The 17,876-nt window shown below is 34.5% G+C and overlaps 1 protein-coding gene and 1 long non-coding RNA gene across 2 annotated transcripts; one reads left to right on the forward strand and one right to left on the reverse strand.

The window, feature by feature from the left end:
- The first annotated feature begins 3,256 nt into the window (after positions 1 to 3,256).
- LOC149895077 (uncharacterized) lies at positions 3,257 to 5,593 on the forward strand. The gene is made up of 2 exons (XR_016445067.1): positions 3,257 to 3,736; positions 3,880 to 5,593. It is a non-coding gene; the product is annotated as an uncharacterized LOC149895077 (long non-coding RNA).
- Positions 5,594 to 9,512: 3,919 nt separating this feature from the next.
- Positions 9,513 to 17,479, reverse strand: LOC149895078 (uncharacterized). Its single transcript, XM_090096512.1, has 5 exons — positions 17,400 to 17,479; positions 10,730 to 13,780; positions 10,419 to 10,484; positions 10,101 to 10,157; positions 9,513 to 9,944 (listed from the first exon to the last, which is right to left on the reverse strand). The coding sequence occupies exons 2-5, from the start codon at positions 13,749 to 13,751 to the stop codon at positions 9,625 to 9,627; spliced, it is 3,465 nt and encodes a 1,154-aa protein (XP_089952638.1). The 5' UTR covers positions 13,752 to 13,780; positions 17,400 to 17,479; the 3' UTR covers positions 9,513 to 9,624.
- Between the last annotated feature and the right edge of the window lie 397 nt (positions 17,480 to 17,876).

The raw sequence follows: 17,876 nt of genomic DNA on the forward strand, positions 1-17,876 counted from the left end.
GAGAAGTGAGATCATTCGATTTCCTTTTATTATCTCCAGTTTGAACTAGTGCTTGGCTTGTGGTGCAGAAACTAAAACTTCCCGCTTTTGTATTTTGTTTTGAATTTCTTTGCTTTGAGATTTTTAATCGATCGATAGCTTTAGGAGAAAAGAAGAAACCCCTCTGACGAAGTCTTGGCTTTTTTAAAAACGCTCAAATTTTGGCAAATAAATCTCATACGAAACGCTACTTTGATGTCAAGCTTTCGTTACTCCCTACTCCCTTCTAGCGGAGGGCGTCAAAAAGGTATTGCATCCTAGAGCTAAAAGGGAGGAGGGAAGCAAGTTTTTTTTACGTTTTGTTTGCTTTTTTATGTTTTTTGTTTTTTTGAGGGGGGAGAGTTAGAGGGTAAGGGGGTTAGGATTAGAGGGGGTTGGGGTTACGGTTTGGAAACCTGGGGACGAGGATATCAAGCAGGAGTTTTAGTGTCCACGAGGGGCGTCCTTCGGTTGTAACGTGCCGCTAGGTGCACGCGTCTAGTAGTTTCGTTGCATCGACCTAGAGGAGTTCTCCGAAAGGTCTTGCGCTTTGGGCTCGGGCAAACGGCCTGCATCCATTGTAAACACGGTCTCTGCCGTTAGAAAATCGTTAACCAGGCGTTTGTGAGCTTTAACAACCATCCCTTTGAGTTTAAAACGAACGTTTCCCCAAAAGCCACTCGAGATGGAGGTACTCACGGAGGTTTGTTACGGTAACAACCCTGTGGTTTGCCATCTTCTTTCTTTCCGCAGCGTCGCAAACGGATCGGCCGGTCTCTTAAGTGACGAAAAAACGTCTGATCTCTCGACTGGAATGCTTAACGTACTAATATTAGTAGAGTTAGTACTAAGAGTTGCATCTGGCCGCCGTAATTTTCTTCGATGATGTCTTGAAAATTTTGTGACGTCGTTTTCAAAGCTCTAGGGTCGATTTTAACCTTCGACCTTAAAGTCGATTTTAGCCTTCGGTGTGGCTCTGTACAACTTTTGCGGTGAAAAAGCTTGCGCTTAGTCTACAGTTGAATTTAGCCGACAGACGCTGGCAACGCAGAAACAGAATGACTCTTGGGCGACGCAAACCGAGCGTTCAGCAAATTTCTAGCATTTTACGTCAAAGCGGACAATCTGCACGACAAATAAAGCTAACTTTCTCGTTGCAACAGTTAGTCACTGGACGTTGGACGAGTGTGTACAGCTGTTTTGCGTCGAAAGCCGACCGGTGGCCGGATGCGACTCTTCTTTTCACTCGAAAATCAGAACCTGGCCATCAGTCGTGTATCACCATCGAATGCTTAATGTAGTGATTTCTCGAAACGACAAAAGCTTGTAAAACAAACAGCTTCGCTGTACTGTTGCCTAATATGTTAACGGATGGCCAGGAACAACCTTGGTCTGTAATGAATGAGTTCGTTTTTCCATTCGAGGCACTAATTACTGCAGTTTTAAAAGTCACCTAAAGTATAAGCTCATCTCTCCATTCAAGAAAAACAAGCATCAGAGTTTCGGAAAGTTTGCATGCACGACACCACCATCGATGATACTTAAGGTGGTAGAGCACAAAAAAGACACTTTTCATGAAAGATTTAAAAAATAGTTTTAAAAATATGCAGAAATGCTTCACTAAGAGAAATGAAACGTTTTTGCAAAAAAAAAAATTTGAAAAACTTTACCAAAAACCCATAATGGCGCAAAAACAGTGTAAATAAAGATCTAATTCTTATGTTTTCAAAACACGTTAACTTGAGTTAGACTTAAGAACCATTAATTAAACTTTGCAGATCTGTTAATGAACTTATTTTATTCCATTTAACAGATAGAATTTTAATTAGTCCTTTTATATGTAAAGATATGACCTATTTTTTAAGATAAGTTAAATTTAGTACGATTTACAAGCAGTTTAAAGAAGTTAAAACTAAAAATAATGAGTTTTAAAAACAATTAAATAAAATCTATCTGTCAAATGAATTCTAATGTTGGTAGGAATATGTCCTGAAAATTTCAGAACAAAAGCTTTATTCAATCAGAAAAAATCATGTTTTGAAATCTTGATTAAATATGAAAAACTCAACTTGCAGAAAAAACAAAAATAAGTACAAAATAAAGAAAAACAAAATTCTCAAAATTCAAATTTCTTTAAAAGCAAATTTGATAAATAAACAATAAAAAGCATGATAGACACAACAAAAAGACAAATTAGCTTGCAATTTTGCTCAACGTATATAATAAACGAGGGTATGTTTGTGGTTGCTATGGCGTTGCTAAGGTAAATAATTTTGCAAATGTAGGTTTTTAACACATTTCCAAAAATAGTTTCAGTTTCATACTAACATCAAAAGAAAGAGGATAAAATTTTAAATAAGATGAATGAAAAATTTTTTTTTTCATATTTTGATCAAATATTTGTATTTTAATTGTGCTCTACCACCTTAAACAAACAGAGAATGAATTGCAAAACAGAACCACTGAATTGCAAAACATAACAACGGACAGCTTGTAAAAAGCATGGTGATGAGCTTCTTCAATCCAATCAAGGAACCAAGCATCACAGTTTCGGCAATGGTGCATGTGCAAATCAGCAAACTGTGATACTTAATCAAACAACTTCACTGTTTTGCTTAGTTTAAGAACGGATGGCTAAGAGCAAACTCGTTAGTGAGTATGAAGTCATCTCTTCATTCAAGGAATTAATAATCAGAGTTTTAGAAGTCTCTTACGTGCGATACTACTATCAACGGTACTTAATCAAACAGCCTCTCAGAATGGCCTAGTTTGAGAACGGAAGGCTAGGAACAACCTTAGTAGTGGGTCATCAGTTCAACTTTTCATTCAAGGAATTAAGCATCTAAAATCTGAAAAATAAAAAGAAGAGCTCTTTGTTAGAAGTTCTTATTTTTATTTTTCCTCAACTTCTATATCTTTTCTTTTTTTCTTTTTTTTTTTAAATGATAGCTTTTCTTTTTTTTTTTATCTATTTTGTTCGTTTAAATTAATATAACAGGCGTTTTAGGTCGTTTCTGTAACATTATTTAACACTTTAAATTGTAATAAATATTTGAACAGAAGAAAATCCTTTTCGTAACGTTAAAATGTCATAAGGACATTTCATCTTTACCAAATACGCTTGTAAAAATAGTCTCACTTTTAAAGTTTGTTGTATATGTCTTTTAATTTAGTGAATCGCAATTTGGATTTTCTTAGGCGCACATCTACTTCAGTTGCTTTTTCTTAAGGAAAGGTCACCAGAGTTTTTTTACACAGCTCCTGCAGCATAATCTTTAACAAAATACTCTTTTGAAAAGTTTTACATTGAAATAAACAAAAGCCATTTGCGTAAGTAGAGATAAATTAGAGAATAAAAAGTGCATAAACGCCTCGCTACTTTGATGAAGAAGAAACGGATGACTAGATGCAACTTTTTAAATTCGTGTGCTACTTTGATGATGAAGAAGAAACGGATGACTAGATGCAACTTTTTAAATTCATGTGCTATCTCTTTCGATTAAGGTACTTTTTAAATATTTTTTCAAAGAAATGTTAGCGTAGCTTTCATCTTTTAAATCTAAATCATGTTTAAAGGTAGTTTTTGAATATTTTTTCAAAGAAAAGTTAGCGTAGTTTTCCTCTTTCAGATCTAGCTTATGTTTAAGGTAGTTTTTGAATATTTTTTCAAAGAAAAGTTAGCGTAGTTTTCCTCTTTTAGATCTAGCTTATGTTTAAGGTAGTTTTTAAATATTTTTTCAAAGAAATGTTAGCATAGTTTTCATCTTTTAAATCTAAATCATGTTTTAAGGTAGTTTTTGAATATTTTTTCAAAGAAAAGTTAGCGTAGTTTTCCTCTTTCAGATCTAGCTTATGTTTAAGGTAGTTTTTGAATATTTTTTCAAAGAAAAGTTAGCGTAGTTTTCCTCTTTTAGATCTAGCTTATGTTTAAGGTAGTTTTTAAATATTTTTTCAAAGAAATGTTAGCATAGTTTTCATCTTTTAAATCTAAATCATGTTTTAAGGTAGTTTTTGAATATTTTTTCAAAGAAAATTTAGCGTAGTTTTCCTCTTTCAGATCTAGCTTATGTTTAAGGTAGTTTTTAAATATTTTTTCAAAGAAATGTTAGCGTAGTTTTCCTCTTTTAGATCTAGCTTATAATTCAGGTAGTTTTTGAATATTTTTTCAAATAAAAATTAGCAAACTTTAGCTTATTTAGCATGACATCACAAAATACTAAACTCAAAAAGGCAAGGTAAAGTATAAGATAAACGTAAAATAAGATATAGATGAAACAAATGTTAGGCTGCATAAAATCTAAAACTGCATTGCCTATCATAAACACAAATGTCTAGTAAGAGCTTTTAAAGTTCGTTCTTTTCGTCTTTTAATTTGGTGAATCGCGATTTGAGTTTTCTAAGGCGCACATGCCTCTCAGTTGCTTTTTTTTTAAGGAAAGGTCACCAGAGTTTTTTTACGCAGCTCCTGCAGCATAATCTTTAACAAAATACTCTTTTGTATATCATTACACAGAAATAAACAAAAACCATTTGCGTAAACAGAGATAAATTAGAACTCAAAAGTGCATAAAAAGCCTCGCTACTTTGCTATAGAAGAAGTGGATGACTAGATACAACTTTGTAAATTCGTGTACTACCTCGATGGATTAAGGTATTTTTCGAAAGTTTTTTAAAAGCAAAAACAGCGCAGTCTTCCTCTTTTAAATCTAGCTTATGTCTAAGGCAGTTTTTGAATAGATTTTCAAAGAAAGGTTAGCGTAGTTTTCCACTTTTAAGTTTAGCTTATGTAGCTTGACAAAACAACACACAAAAAGACAAGATAAAATATCAGATAAACGTAAAATAAAATATAAATGAAACTAAAGTTAGGCTGCATAAAAAACAAACAACTTAATAATCTAATAGACATGTTTAAGTTGAATTAAGTAAAGTCCTTTGCGCAAATTTGGGTAAATAAGAGATTAAAAGTCCATAAAAAGCCTCGATACTTTGCTGAAGAAGAAGATGACTATATGCAACTTTTTAAAATCGTGAGCTATCTATATCGATTTAGGTCCTTTTTGAGTACTTTTTCAATGAGAAGTTAGCGCAGTTTTCCTCTTTTAAGATTGGATTATGAAGCTTGACATAACAAAACACAAAACTAACAAAGGCAAGACAAAATATAAGGTAAACGCAATATAAAATATAGATGAAACTAAAGTTAGGCTGCATAAAATAAACGGGTAACAATACTCTTCTATGTATATTTACATTGAGTTAAATAAAATCCTTTGCGCAAATATAGGTATGTTAGAGAGTAAAAGTGCATAAAAAGCCTCGCTACATTGCTGTAGAAGAAGTGGATGACTAGATACAAACTTTTAAATTTGTGTGCTGTCTCTATCGATTAAGGTAGTTTTCGAAAGTTTTTTCAAAGCAAAAATAGCGCAGTGTTCCTCTTTTAAATCTAGATTATCTCAAAGGTAGATTTTGAATAGTTTTTCAAAGAAAGGTTAGCGTAGCTTTCCTCTTTTAAGTTTAGCTTATGTAGCTTGACATCACAAAACACAAAGCTCAAAAAGACAAAATAAAATATAAGATAAACGTAAAATAAAATACAGATGAAGCTAAAGTTAGACTGCATAAAAAACCAACAACATAATAATCTACTAGGTATGTTTACATTAAATTAAATAAAATCCTATGCGCAAATATAGGTATGTTAGAGAGAAAAAGCCTCGCTACTTTGTTAAAGGTAGTTTTTGAATAGTTTTTCAAAGAAAGGTTAGCGTAGTTTTCCTCTTTAAAGTTTAGTTTATGTAGCTTGATATCACAAAACACAAAACTCAAAAAGGAAAGGTAAGATAAAAGTTAATCGTAAAATAAAATATAGGTGAAATAATTGTTAGGCTGCATAAAAGAAAAAAAAAATCATAGCATAATAATCTTCTATATATGCTTGGATTGAATTAAATGAATTCCTTTGCGTAAATATAAGCAAACTAGTGAGAAAAAGTGCATAAAAAGCATCGCTACTTTGCTGCAGAAGAAGTGGATGACTATATGCAACTTTTTAAAATTGTGTGCTATCTCTATCGATTAAGGTGGTTTTCGAAAGTTTTTTCAAAGCAAAAATAGCGTAGTTTTTTTCTTTTAAATCTAGCTTTTGTCTAGGGTAGTTTATGAATAGATTTTCAAAGAAAGGTTAGCGTAGCATTCCTCTTTTAAGTTTAGCTTAAAATTCTTGGCATCACAAAACACAAAACTCAAAAAGATAAGATAAAATATAAGATAAACCTAAAACATAATATAAATGAAACTAAAGATAAGCTGCATAAAAAACTAACAACATAATAATCTACTAGGCATGTTTAAATTGAATTATATAAAATCCTTTGCGCAAATATAGGTATGTTAGAGAGTAAAAAAGCGTTAAAAGCCTCGCAACTTTGTTAAAGGTAGTTTTTGAATAGTTTTTCAAAGAAAGTTTAGCGTAGTTTTCCTCTTTTATGTTTAGATTATGTAGCTTGACATCACAAAACACAAAGCTCAAAAAGACAAAATAAAATATAAGATAAACGTAAAATATAGATGAAACAAAGTTTACACTGCATAATAAACAAACAACATAATTATCTACTAGGCATGTTTAAGTTGAACTAAATAAATTCCTTTGCGCAAATATGGGAAAGTTAGACAGTAAAAATCTATAAAAAGCCTCGATACTTTGCTGAAGAAGATGACTATATGCAACTTTTTAAAATCGTGAGCTATCTATATCGATTTAGGTCCTTTTTGAGTACTTTTTCAATGAAAAGTTAGCGCAGTTTTCCTCTTTTAAGATTAGATTATGAAGCTTGACATAATAAAACACAAAACTAACAAAGGCATGATAAAATATAAGGTAGTTTTCGAAAGTTTTTTCAAAGCAAAATTAGCGTAGCTTTCCTCTTTTAACATTAGCTTATGTAGCTTGACATCACAGAACACAAAAACATAAAATAAAATATAAGACAAATAGATGTAGCTAAAGTTAGGCTGCATAAAAAACCAACAACATAAAATATCTACTAGGCATGTTTAAATTGAATTAAATAAAATCCTTTGCGCAAAAATAGAGAGTAAAATGCATAATGTTAGAGAGTAAAAGTGCATAGAAAGCCTCGCTACTTTGCTGTAGAAGAAGTTAATGACTAGATACACTTTTTTAAATTTGTGTGCTATCTCTATCGAATAAGGTAGTTTTCGAGAGTTTTTTCAAAGCAAAATTAGCGTAGTGTTCCTCTTTTAAATCTAGATTATCTCAAAAATAGATTTCGAATAGTTTTTCAAAGAAAGGTTAGCGTAGCTTTCCTCTTTTAACATTAGCTTATGTAGCTTGACATCACAGAACACAAAAAGATAAAATAAAATATAAGACAAACGTAAAATGAAAAATAGATGTAGCTTAAGTTAGACTGCATAAAAAACCAACAACATAATAATCTAACAGGTATGTTTAAGTTGAATTAAATAAAACCCTCTGCGCAAATATAGGTATGCTAGAGAGTAAAAAGGCATAAAAAGCCTCGCTACTTTGTTAAAGGTAGTTTTTGAATAGTTTTTCAAAGACAGGTTAGCGTAAATTTCCTCTTTAAAGTTTAGCTTATGTAGCTTGACATCACAAAATATAAAACTCAAAAAGACAAGATAAAATATAAGATAAACGCAAAATAAAATATAGATGAAACTAAAGTTAGGCTGCATAAAAAACCAACAACATAATAATCTACTAGGCATGTTTAAATTGAATTAAATAAAATCCTTTGCGCAAAAATAGCTATGTTAGAGAGTAAAAGTGCATAGAAAGCCTCGCTACTTTGGTGTAAAAGAAGTGGATGACTAGATACAACATTTTAAAATCGTGTGCTATCTCTATCGATTAAGGTAGTTTTCGAAAGTTTTTTCAAAGCAAAAATAGCGTAGTCTTCCTCTTTTAAATCTAGATTATGTCTAAGGTAGTTTTTGAACAGTTTTTCATAGAAAGGTTAGCGTAGCTTTCCTCTTTTAACATTAGCTTATGTAGCTTGACATCACAAAACACAAAACTCAAAAAGACAAAACAAAATATAAGATAAACGTAAAATAAAATGTAGATGAAGCTAAAGTTAGGCTGCATAAAATAAACGGGTAACAATATTTTTCTATGTATGTTTACATTGAGTTAAATAAAATCCTCTGCGCAAATATAGGTATGTTAGAGAGTAAAAGTGCATAAAAAGCCTCGCTACTTTGTTAAAGGTAGTTTTTGAATAGTTTTTCAAAAAAAGGTTAGCGTAGTTTTCCTCTTTAAAGTTTAGCTTATGTAGCTTGACATCACAAAATACAAAACTCAAAAAGACAAGATAAAATATAAGATAAACGCAAAATAAAATATAGATGAAACTAAAGTTAGGCTGCATGTAAAACCAACAACATAATATTCTACTAGCTTAGTTTTCCTCTTTTAAGTTTAGATTATGTAGCTTGACATCACAAAACGCAAAAAGGCAAGACAAAATACAAGGTAAACGTAAAATAAAGTAGAAGTGAAACAAAAGATAGGTTGCATAAATACAAAAACTGCATTGCCAAAAATAGAACTTGTTGTCTAGAAAGACTTTTTAAAGTTTGTTTCTTTCGTCTATTGACTTAGTGAATCGCGATCTGGTTTTTCTTAGGCGCGCTTGTTTCTTAGTTGTTTTTTTTTGTAAAGAAAGTTTATTCAGACGTTTTTTTTACGCAACTCCTTTAACATTATTTTTAACAAAGTATTCTTTTATACGTGTTTACATTGAAATAAAACCCTTTGCGTAAATAGAGATAAATTAGAGAGCAAAAGCCTCACTACTTTGCAGAAGAAGAATTGGATGGCAAGATACAACTTTTTAAATTCGTGTGCTTTCTCTTTTAAGGTACTTTTTGAATATTTTTTCAAAGAAAAGTTAGCGTAGTTTTCCTCTTTTAAGTTTAACTTACGCAGCTTGACATCACAAAACGCAAAAACCAATAAGGCATGATAAAATACAAGATAAACGTAAAATAAAATAGAAGTGAAACAAAAGTTAGACTGCATAAAAAAAAACAAACAAAAAAAAACATAATATACTTCTATATATGTTTACATTGAACTAAATAAAATCCTTTGTGTAAATATATGAAAAAATAGAGAGTAAGAGTTCATAAAAAAAGCCTCGCTATTTTGCTGAAGAAGAAATGGATGTCTAGATCTTTTAAAATAAGGAACTTTTTGATTTCTTTTTCCGAAAAATGGTTGGAGCAGTTTTCCTTTTTTAAATTTCACTTGTGCAGTTTAACATCACAGAAAATATTAATTTACTTTTTAACAAACTCTTAAAAACATCAGAAATAATTCTAAATGCAACTCTATTAAAAGTGTTAACAGAATAACAAAACGACTTTTTTTTTTTTTAAAGATAAAAAAGGTTTGAACTATCTTTAAATAAGAAATGTGAGAACAGTTTAACAGAACTTCTTGTTTATTATGTATTTAGCAAAACAGATAAATATATTTGCAAAAGCATAGAGAAAACAAACTACACAAAAGGCCCATCTTTATTGCCAAACTGAACAAACTTTTCTAAACTACATAAATGGTCTCACTATATTGCCATATTGAACAAACTTTTCTAAACTACCCTCTTTTTGAATTTTTAGCTTCATGTTTTTAATTTTGTCTTTAATATGGCTTCGGTAGGAGTACTTTTGCAAGACATGAATGAGCTTGTCACTGCTATGATTTGCCAAGATGCCAAGGTAATCTTTGTACGAGCAACTTGAGCTTACATCTGTAAACACGTCTTGCAAGATGTATGCCAACACTAAAGCTGCACATCGAGGAAAACTTCTGGTGTTGAACCATTCGTTGTGGCCAGGGCAGGCATTCAGCTTTTCAACTATTTCATCTAAAATTTTACAAACTCAAGTCATAACACAAAGAGATTAAATCGAATATTCATTTGGTTCTGAAGCATGACAAGATTAATTTTGTTTTTTTATTTGTTTTTTTTGTTGACCTTATTGTTTGCACTGATAGCAACAACTGGTTTTTGAAAGATTACCTAATTGGCATTGGCTAACTTCTGCTTTGTTTTCCTTTGTTCTTGGCTGAGTTGATCCTGAAATAAAATAAAACCATGTTCATTTTTCTAATTCATAAAAAAACCATCAACAGTTTCTAAGTGTTAGAGATAATAACAAGCTGTGCATGATTTCTAACGGTGATGTTTCTAACTTCATCATTAGAAATCGGGTAGACACAACTTTCTAAAAGTGCACTTAGCAATGATGGCTAGTTTTTGTTAACAGTTAACCATCTGAAATTGTGCAAGAAGAGGTTTGTGTTTATATATGTTTGTATAAATTAGGTTTTACATTACCGATGTGTTCTTCAGTGAAAGATGGCATTTCCAACTTGATTTTTTTTCTTCTTGGATCTTTTACTTCTAAAACATAATCAGTTTTAGTATCATTCACTTGTATAAACATTTAAGCAATCACAGAATTAGTCCTGCAACAAATACATACACACTTCTGTGTTGTTTTTTTTGTTTTTTTTATTGTTTTTCTTTTTTTTTTTTTTTTTTACAGCTTTAACAATAACAATAGGGCAAGGAGTTAATTTGGGCATTTTTATTTTTTGAAAGCGTGTTGAGATTTGCATAAAAATCAAAAATCAAAAAGAATTTACCTCTGGATGTACAAGCAAGACTTTGGCTAAATAGACTACCAACAGATTGAACAGCACCAGGTGAGGGCTGTTTTTCAAGAACAGTACCAGCCTGTTGGACTGGAACAGCTGAAAGAAACAAACTGGGTTTGGCCATCGTTTGCTGACGAGCAACAAGATTAGGAGCCAGAGGAACAGAAAAGACCTCTTTTGAAGGATTAAAAACAACTTGCAGAGAAGGAGCAACATGAACAGGTTTGGCAACCACTTGCTTATGAGAAGGTTCAAGAAGAGCAGGTTCAAGAAGAGCAGGTTCAAGAAGAGCAGGTTCAAGAAGAGCAGGTTCAAGAAGAGCAGCTTCAGGAGGAGCATTGAAAACACGTGTGACAGCCATAAGATTATCTTGCTGTGAAGCAACATTAGACACTGTTTCCAGCAGAACAGAAAAGACCTCTTTTGAAGGACTGAAAGCAACTTGTTGAGCAGGAGCAGCAGAAACAAGTTTGGCAACCACTTGCTCACTAAAGTAAACTGGAGAAAGTTGTGCATGGTGTTCAATAAAATCCGGTTCATCAGGAAATAATGTTAATGCAAGAGGAGAACAAGCTGTGCCAACAGGAACAGCTAGAGTCTGATCTACATCCATACAAACAGCTTGTTCATTAGGAACTAGTTGTGCAAGAGCAGGGGATAGTTCAAGAACTGGACCAGCGATTGTTTGTTCAGATGGAACAGACGAAACAGGAGTTGAGCTAGGTTCACACAAGAAATCTACAACATGTTCGTTGCTGTCCTCTAAAGGAGCATTGTTTTCTACAGCTGGAGAAAATGGAACCACTGTGGTACAACCGAAAGTAGCAGCACATTCTTCAGAGTCAGAACCGGAGTCTGAATCTTCCTCAAAAATGTCCTCAACATCATGAAAACCGTACTCCTCTGCATTAGTTCGGAGCCAGTCCATCACATCCTTCTCCTCCTTTGGTGGTCTCTCAGACTTTTCAACAGTCAAAGACTCTATGACTCCGAAGGACTGTCCGATGCCCAGGGCAAAGCGCAACTCCTCTGCAGCGTTCCACTGGGACACATAAAAGCTATCCATTGTGTGTCTGCTGTGCTTCATGTAGAGTGTAGCAAACCGCTCGCGATCTTCTTTGCTGTTGTTGGCAAAGTAAGTGGCTATCGAACCGCGAATGCAAGTGGCAGTAAGACGCTTCATGGGAATGTTTACTTGGCTTTTTCTGAAGCAGGACGTCAGGCTAGAGGTGATAGCAGAGGAACCCATCTGGTAAACAGGCACTCTAGTTGCACCCAGTGTCACACCTTCGTCTTTGTTGGCTCTCACCGAAGGAAAAAGGGGCCTGTAGCAGTCGCTCAACTCCAAAACAGTCTTGGTGTCTGCAGCCATGTAGTGAGAGTCGTTGACAAGAAGGTCTCTGTATCTCAGCAAATAAATATCGATCAACACTTTCAAGTCGTTCGGCACTAGAATGTTTTTGGCTCCGTACTTGTATGCTGTTTTGTAGCGCTCTTGCACAATGCAATATCCACACTCACTCTTCTCCGCAGCCATGTAGTCTCTAATGTTTAAAAGAGCAATGTTAGATTTTCTTAAACTGTTAATTACAGTGACAGAGAGCAGAAGATGGTTTCGTAGAGACACAGCATTGTCTCTAGTCAGCGGAAGAGACGCCTTTCTAATCGATTCCACTAAGTCTCTTACGTATGCAGACTTGCCATATTCGGTCAGCAAACTGACATTGATGATGTTGATGCTTTTTCTTCTTTTCACAAGGCTCCTCCTCAAAGAACGAAAGGGCCTCAGCACTTTTCGCAACTCATCCACCTTGCAGCGCAAACGTCGGATGGCCTCATGAGAAAGTCCGAAATAGACGTTTCTGGCTTCACTGAAACGAAACAGGAGACAAAGGGAGAAAAGGCGGTTGTACAACGTGTGACAAGACATGGCTTTTGTTTGGTCAAGTTCACTCAGCTTGGAATTGAGCTGAATTTTCTTAAAGTGCAAGGAGAAGTATCTATCCTCCAAAACATTGGAATTGGTGAGGGCGTTTGGGTGCAGCGTCAACGTGCTGTCACAACAAGTCAATATTTCCACAACTGCATTTTTGTAGATCTTTGCTTGTGACCAAGTGTTGTTGTTGGCTACCACAAGCCACTTTTCAAAGTCTCTGAAGAGCTCATCTGCTGACTGGTAATAAAAGTGAAAAGCATCTTTGTCCAACTGAAACAAGAGTCTCTTTTCTTCGGTCAAGACATAGGAGCTGGAAACCAAGTGCTCTAAGGAATCGAAATCAGAGTCAAGGACGGATTCGGTTTTCAGCTCTTTGTTTTCTACAGAGGTGCAGTGGTTTGCAGAAGGAGCCTCGGACGAACCAGCAACTGGTGAGGGCAAGCTTAAAAGAGGATCAGAGGTAAGAACCGGAGAAGAAAAAGACGAGGAAGGCCCAGGAGCAGAGGATGCAGAGCCTGATGCAGACGCTTGTTCAGCTACTGGCTTAATACCAAAGAAGGCAGGTCGAATAAATTGAGGGACATAGAGCTTCTCGTTGTCGTATCGCTTTGCCTCTGCAATCTTTTGTTTGATCGTCTTGGAATCATAGAAATGAGTCTCTTTCAAGTGTATGTCCAGTCGGTCGTAATACTTCCAACATTGCAAACAGGGGTAAGGTTTTGGACAGCCGGACTTGCGTTCGAGACGAGCATGCTGAAACTTCCTGACCATTGCAGAGTAAAAGATGGAAGCTTCATCCAAAGTCCAAGAATGATCTTTTTTAGTCAAGTGTCTTTTAATGCTTGTGGACGAATGTTTGCACAAAGGCATCGGACAGCTAACAGCGTACCTCTTCTTGGTACCATAGAAAGGTACAACCCTGTTTACGGACCCACACGCTGCAACTAATGCGGCCCTGACTTTGTTTTTGAGCTTTAAGCCTCTCTGTTCTTGTGACTGCTTTCTTTTCTTTTTTTTTGCTTTAGAGTTCGGAGAAGGGGCAACAACAGTGTTGTTTTCTTGTGAAGAAGACATGTTCAGGTGTTTGTTTGCAACGGTTTATGCTAAAAAAAAGAAAACAGTTAGTGAGAGTTTTTTTCTTCTGCCTGCATCCAATCCTGGAATGTTTACAACTGCAGGGAAGAGCTGTGTTTTTTCGAATCCTCGGCAAAAGAGAAAAAAGAAAGAAAAGAGAGCAACAAGAAGAAACAAAGTTTCCACTAGCAAATGAAAAAGAATGAGAGCAACTAGCATTACATGCATGGTGTCAGCAGTGATTGCTATTATGAGAAGGAGAATGAGAAAAAAAAAAAAAAAAGAAACAAATAAATAAAGAGATGGAGTTTGAGAGGATCTCGCAACCATATGACTCAAAGAAAGAAACTGTGTTGAAAAAAGGCAAGAGAGGGCAAATAGAACTTGCTAGCAAGGACAAATGACAGACATAACTACAACAGTAACAACTCTCATTGCAAGCATAATAACAACAGCATCAGCATCACTGACTCAGAGAGTGTTGACAAAACAAAACAGATTAAAAAAACAAGCAATGTGGCTGAACAGTAACAACAATCATTGCATGTATAACAACAACAACAACAACAACAACAACAGCAACAGCATCACTGACTCAGAGGGTATTGATAAAAAAAACAAACAAAACAAAAACAAAAAAAACAAAAAAACAAAAAAACAAAAAAACAAATAAAAAAACAAAACAAGCAAATTGGGTGAACAGTAACAACTCTCATTGCAAGCATATTAACAACAACAGCATCAGCATCAGCATCACTGACTCAGAGAGTGTTGACAAAATAAAATAGACAATAAGCAAGCAAAGTGGGTGAACAGTAACAACTCTCACTGCAAGCATAATAACAACAACAGCATCAGCATCAGCATCACTGACTCAGAGAGTGTTGATAAAATAAAACAGATTATAAACAAACAAAGTGGGTGAACAGTAACAGCTCTCATTGAAAGCATAATAACAACAACAGCATCAGCAACAGCATCACTAACTCAGAGGATATATAAAAAAAACAAACAAACAAACAATCAAAACAAAAAAAAAACAAACAAGCAAAGTGGCTGAACAGTAACAGCTATCATTGCAAGTAAAATAACAACAACAGCATCAGCAACATCATCACTGACTCAGAGAGTGGTGATAAAATAAAACAGATTAAAAAACAAGCAAAGTGGCTGAACAGTAACAACTATAAATACAAGTAAAATAACAAAAGCAGCAACAGCATCACTAACTCACAGGGTGTTGATAAAAAAAAAAAAAAAAACAACAACAAACAAACAAACAAAGCAAGCAAGCAAAGTGGGTGAACATTAACACTCATTGCAACTATAGTAACACCAACAGCAACAGCATCAGTGACTCAAAGGGTGTTGATAAACAAAAACAAAAGCACAAACAAAACAAGCAAAGTGGGTGAACATTAACAACACTTATTGCAAGCATAATAACAACAACAGCATCAGCATCACTGACTCAGAGAGTGTTGATAAAACAAAATAGATTAAAAACAAGCCAAGTTGGTGAACATAAACAAACACTCATTGCAACTGTAACAACAACAACAGTAACAGCATCACTGACTCAAAGGGTGTTGATAAACAAAAACAAAAGCACAAACAAAACAAGCAAAGTGGGTGAACATTAACAACACTTATTGCAAGCATAATAACAACAACAGCATCAGCATCACTGACTCAGAGAGTGTTGATAAAACAAAATAGATTATAAACAAGCCAAGTTGGTGAACATAAACAAACACTCATTGCAACTATAACAACAACAACAGCAACAGCATCACTTACTCAGAGGATATTGATAAAAAAAACAAACAAACAAACAAACAAAACAAAACAAGCAAAGTGGCTGAACAGTAACAGCTATCATTGCAAGTAAAATAACAACAACAACATCAGCAACATCATCACTGACTCAGAGAGTGGTGATAAAATAAAACAGATTAAAAAACAAGCAAAGTGGCTGAACAGTAACAACTATAAATACAAGTAAAATAACAAAAGCAGCAACAGCATCACTAACTCACAGGGTGTTGATAAAAAAAAAAAAAAAAACAACAACAAACAAACAAACAAAGCAAGCAAGCAAAGTGGGTGAACATTAACACTCATTGCAACTATAATAACACCAACAGCAACAGCATCAGTGACTCAAAGGGTGTTGATAAACAAAAACAAAAGCACAAACAAAACAAGCAAAGTGGGTGAACATTAACAACACTTATTGCAAGCATAATAACAACAACAGCATCAGCATCACTGACTCAGAGAGTGTTGATAAAACAAAATAGATTAAAAACAAGCCAAGTTGGTGAACATAAACAAACACTCATTGCAACTGTAACAACAACAACAGTAACAGCATCACTGACTCAAAGGGTGTTGATAAACAAAAACAAAAGCACAAACAAAACAAGCAAAGTGAGTGAACATTAACAACACTTATTGCAAGCATAATAACAACAACAGCATCAGCATCACTGACTCAGAGAGTGTTGATAAAACAAAATAGATTAAAAACAAGCCAAGTTGGTGAACATTAACAAACACTCATTGCAACTGTAATAAGAACAACAGCAACAGCATCACTGACACAAAGGGTGTTGATAAACAAAAACAAAAACACAAGCAAAGTGGGTGAACATTAACAACACTCATTGCAACTATAACAACAACAACAGCAACAGCATCACTGGCTCAAAGGGTGTTGATAAAATAAAGAAATAAAAACAAAACAAGCAAAGTGGGTGAACAGGAACAACTCCCATTGCAAGCATAATAACGACAACAGCAACAGCAACACCATCACTGACTCAGAGAGTGTTGATAAAATAAAATAGATTATAAACAAGCCAAGTTGGTGAACATTAACAAACACTCATTGCAACTATAACAACGACTACAGCAACAGCATCACTTACTCAGAGAGTGTTGAGAAAAAAAAACAAAACAAAAAAAACAAAAAACAAAACAGAAAACAAAAATACAAGCCAAGTGGGGGAACATTAACAAACACTCATTGCAGCTATAACAACAACAACAGCAACAGCATCACTTACTCAGAGAGTGTTTATAAATAAAACAAAAAACAAAAAACAAAAAACAAAAGTACAAGCCAAGTGGGTGATTACTAACAGCGCTAACAGCAGCAACAACAGTGTCTTTAGAAACAACAAACAAGTACAACAGCAACAACTGCTTTTACAGAGTATAACAATAACAACAACATGGCTGACACAAGTGTCAATGGCACTAACAACAACAAAAGGGTTGGAATAAAAACCTATAGGCAAAAGGAGAGCTGCATTCAGACAAGATCGATTACAAAGAGGCTCTTCTTTGGGACAGAGGAGAAACTGCTTTTGAGGGACAGAGGGACTTTTGTTGTTGTTGTTGTTGTTGCTGTGCAGAAACCAACAAACTTTTATTGAACCGAATATAACCGAATATAACCGAAAGTCTTGTTTGCTTCTGTTTTGTGCCATCAAGAAGGGAAAACAAAACATCACAAAACAAACGAAGCAAACGAAACAAACAAACGAACGAAACAAACAAAAAAAAAAAATTAAATAAATTAACAAACAAACAAACAAGCAAACAAACAAAAACAAATAAGAAAAACAGAAAACGCAGTACCGAAACCTCGCCATTTTTTATCCTTCCTCAAGCTTTCTCTGGGCGCCAAAGACCGAGAAAGTTGCGCAAGCGTGACGTTTAGGGGGGGGGGGGGGTACTTAAGGCCAGCAGACCGACCAATGGTACGCTTAGGAGAGACCCACGTGAATGCTACATTTTCTTTCTATGTACGCTGGATCCGCTCAATGTCTGGAATTTCCAGCATTCACGTGTCATCACTCCAGCCACCAGATTGGCCCACACTTTGCACACTTTCAAGACTAGAAACTCACTTGTGCTCAATTTGAGCAAAAAAAAAGCTAAGTCTCGCATGGCACGACAACTTTTAGAAAAGCAAACAAAGGCAAACGAAGGCAAACGAAGAAAAAACAAAAACAAATAAACAAAAACAAAACCGAAAAGGGAGAGAGAGAGTGAGTCGACTCATTTCTCTCGACTGCCTTAAACGAGAAGTCTAAAACGTTTAAAAGTTGAAAA

The sequence above is a fragment of the Hydra viridissima genome, unplaced genomic scaffold (assembly GCF_058129835.1).
Source record: "Hydra viridissima isolate aposymbiotic clone 2 unplaced genomic scaffold, HvirCarnegie_v1 scaffold_1, whole genome shotgun sequence".
NCBI classification, from domain to species: Eukaryota; Metazoa; Cnidaria; class Hydrozoa; order Anthoathecata; family Hydridae; genus Hydra; species Hydra viridissima.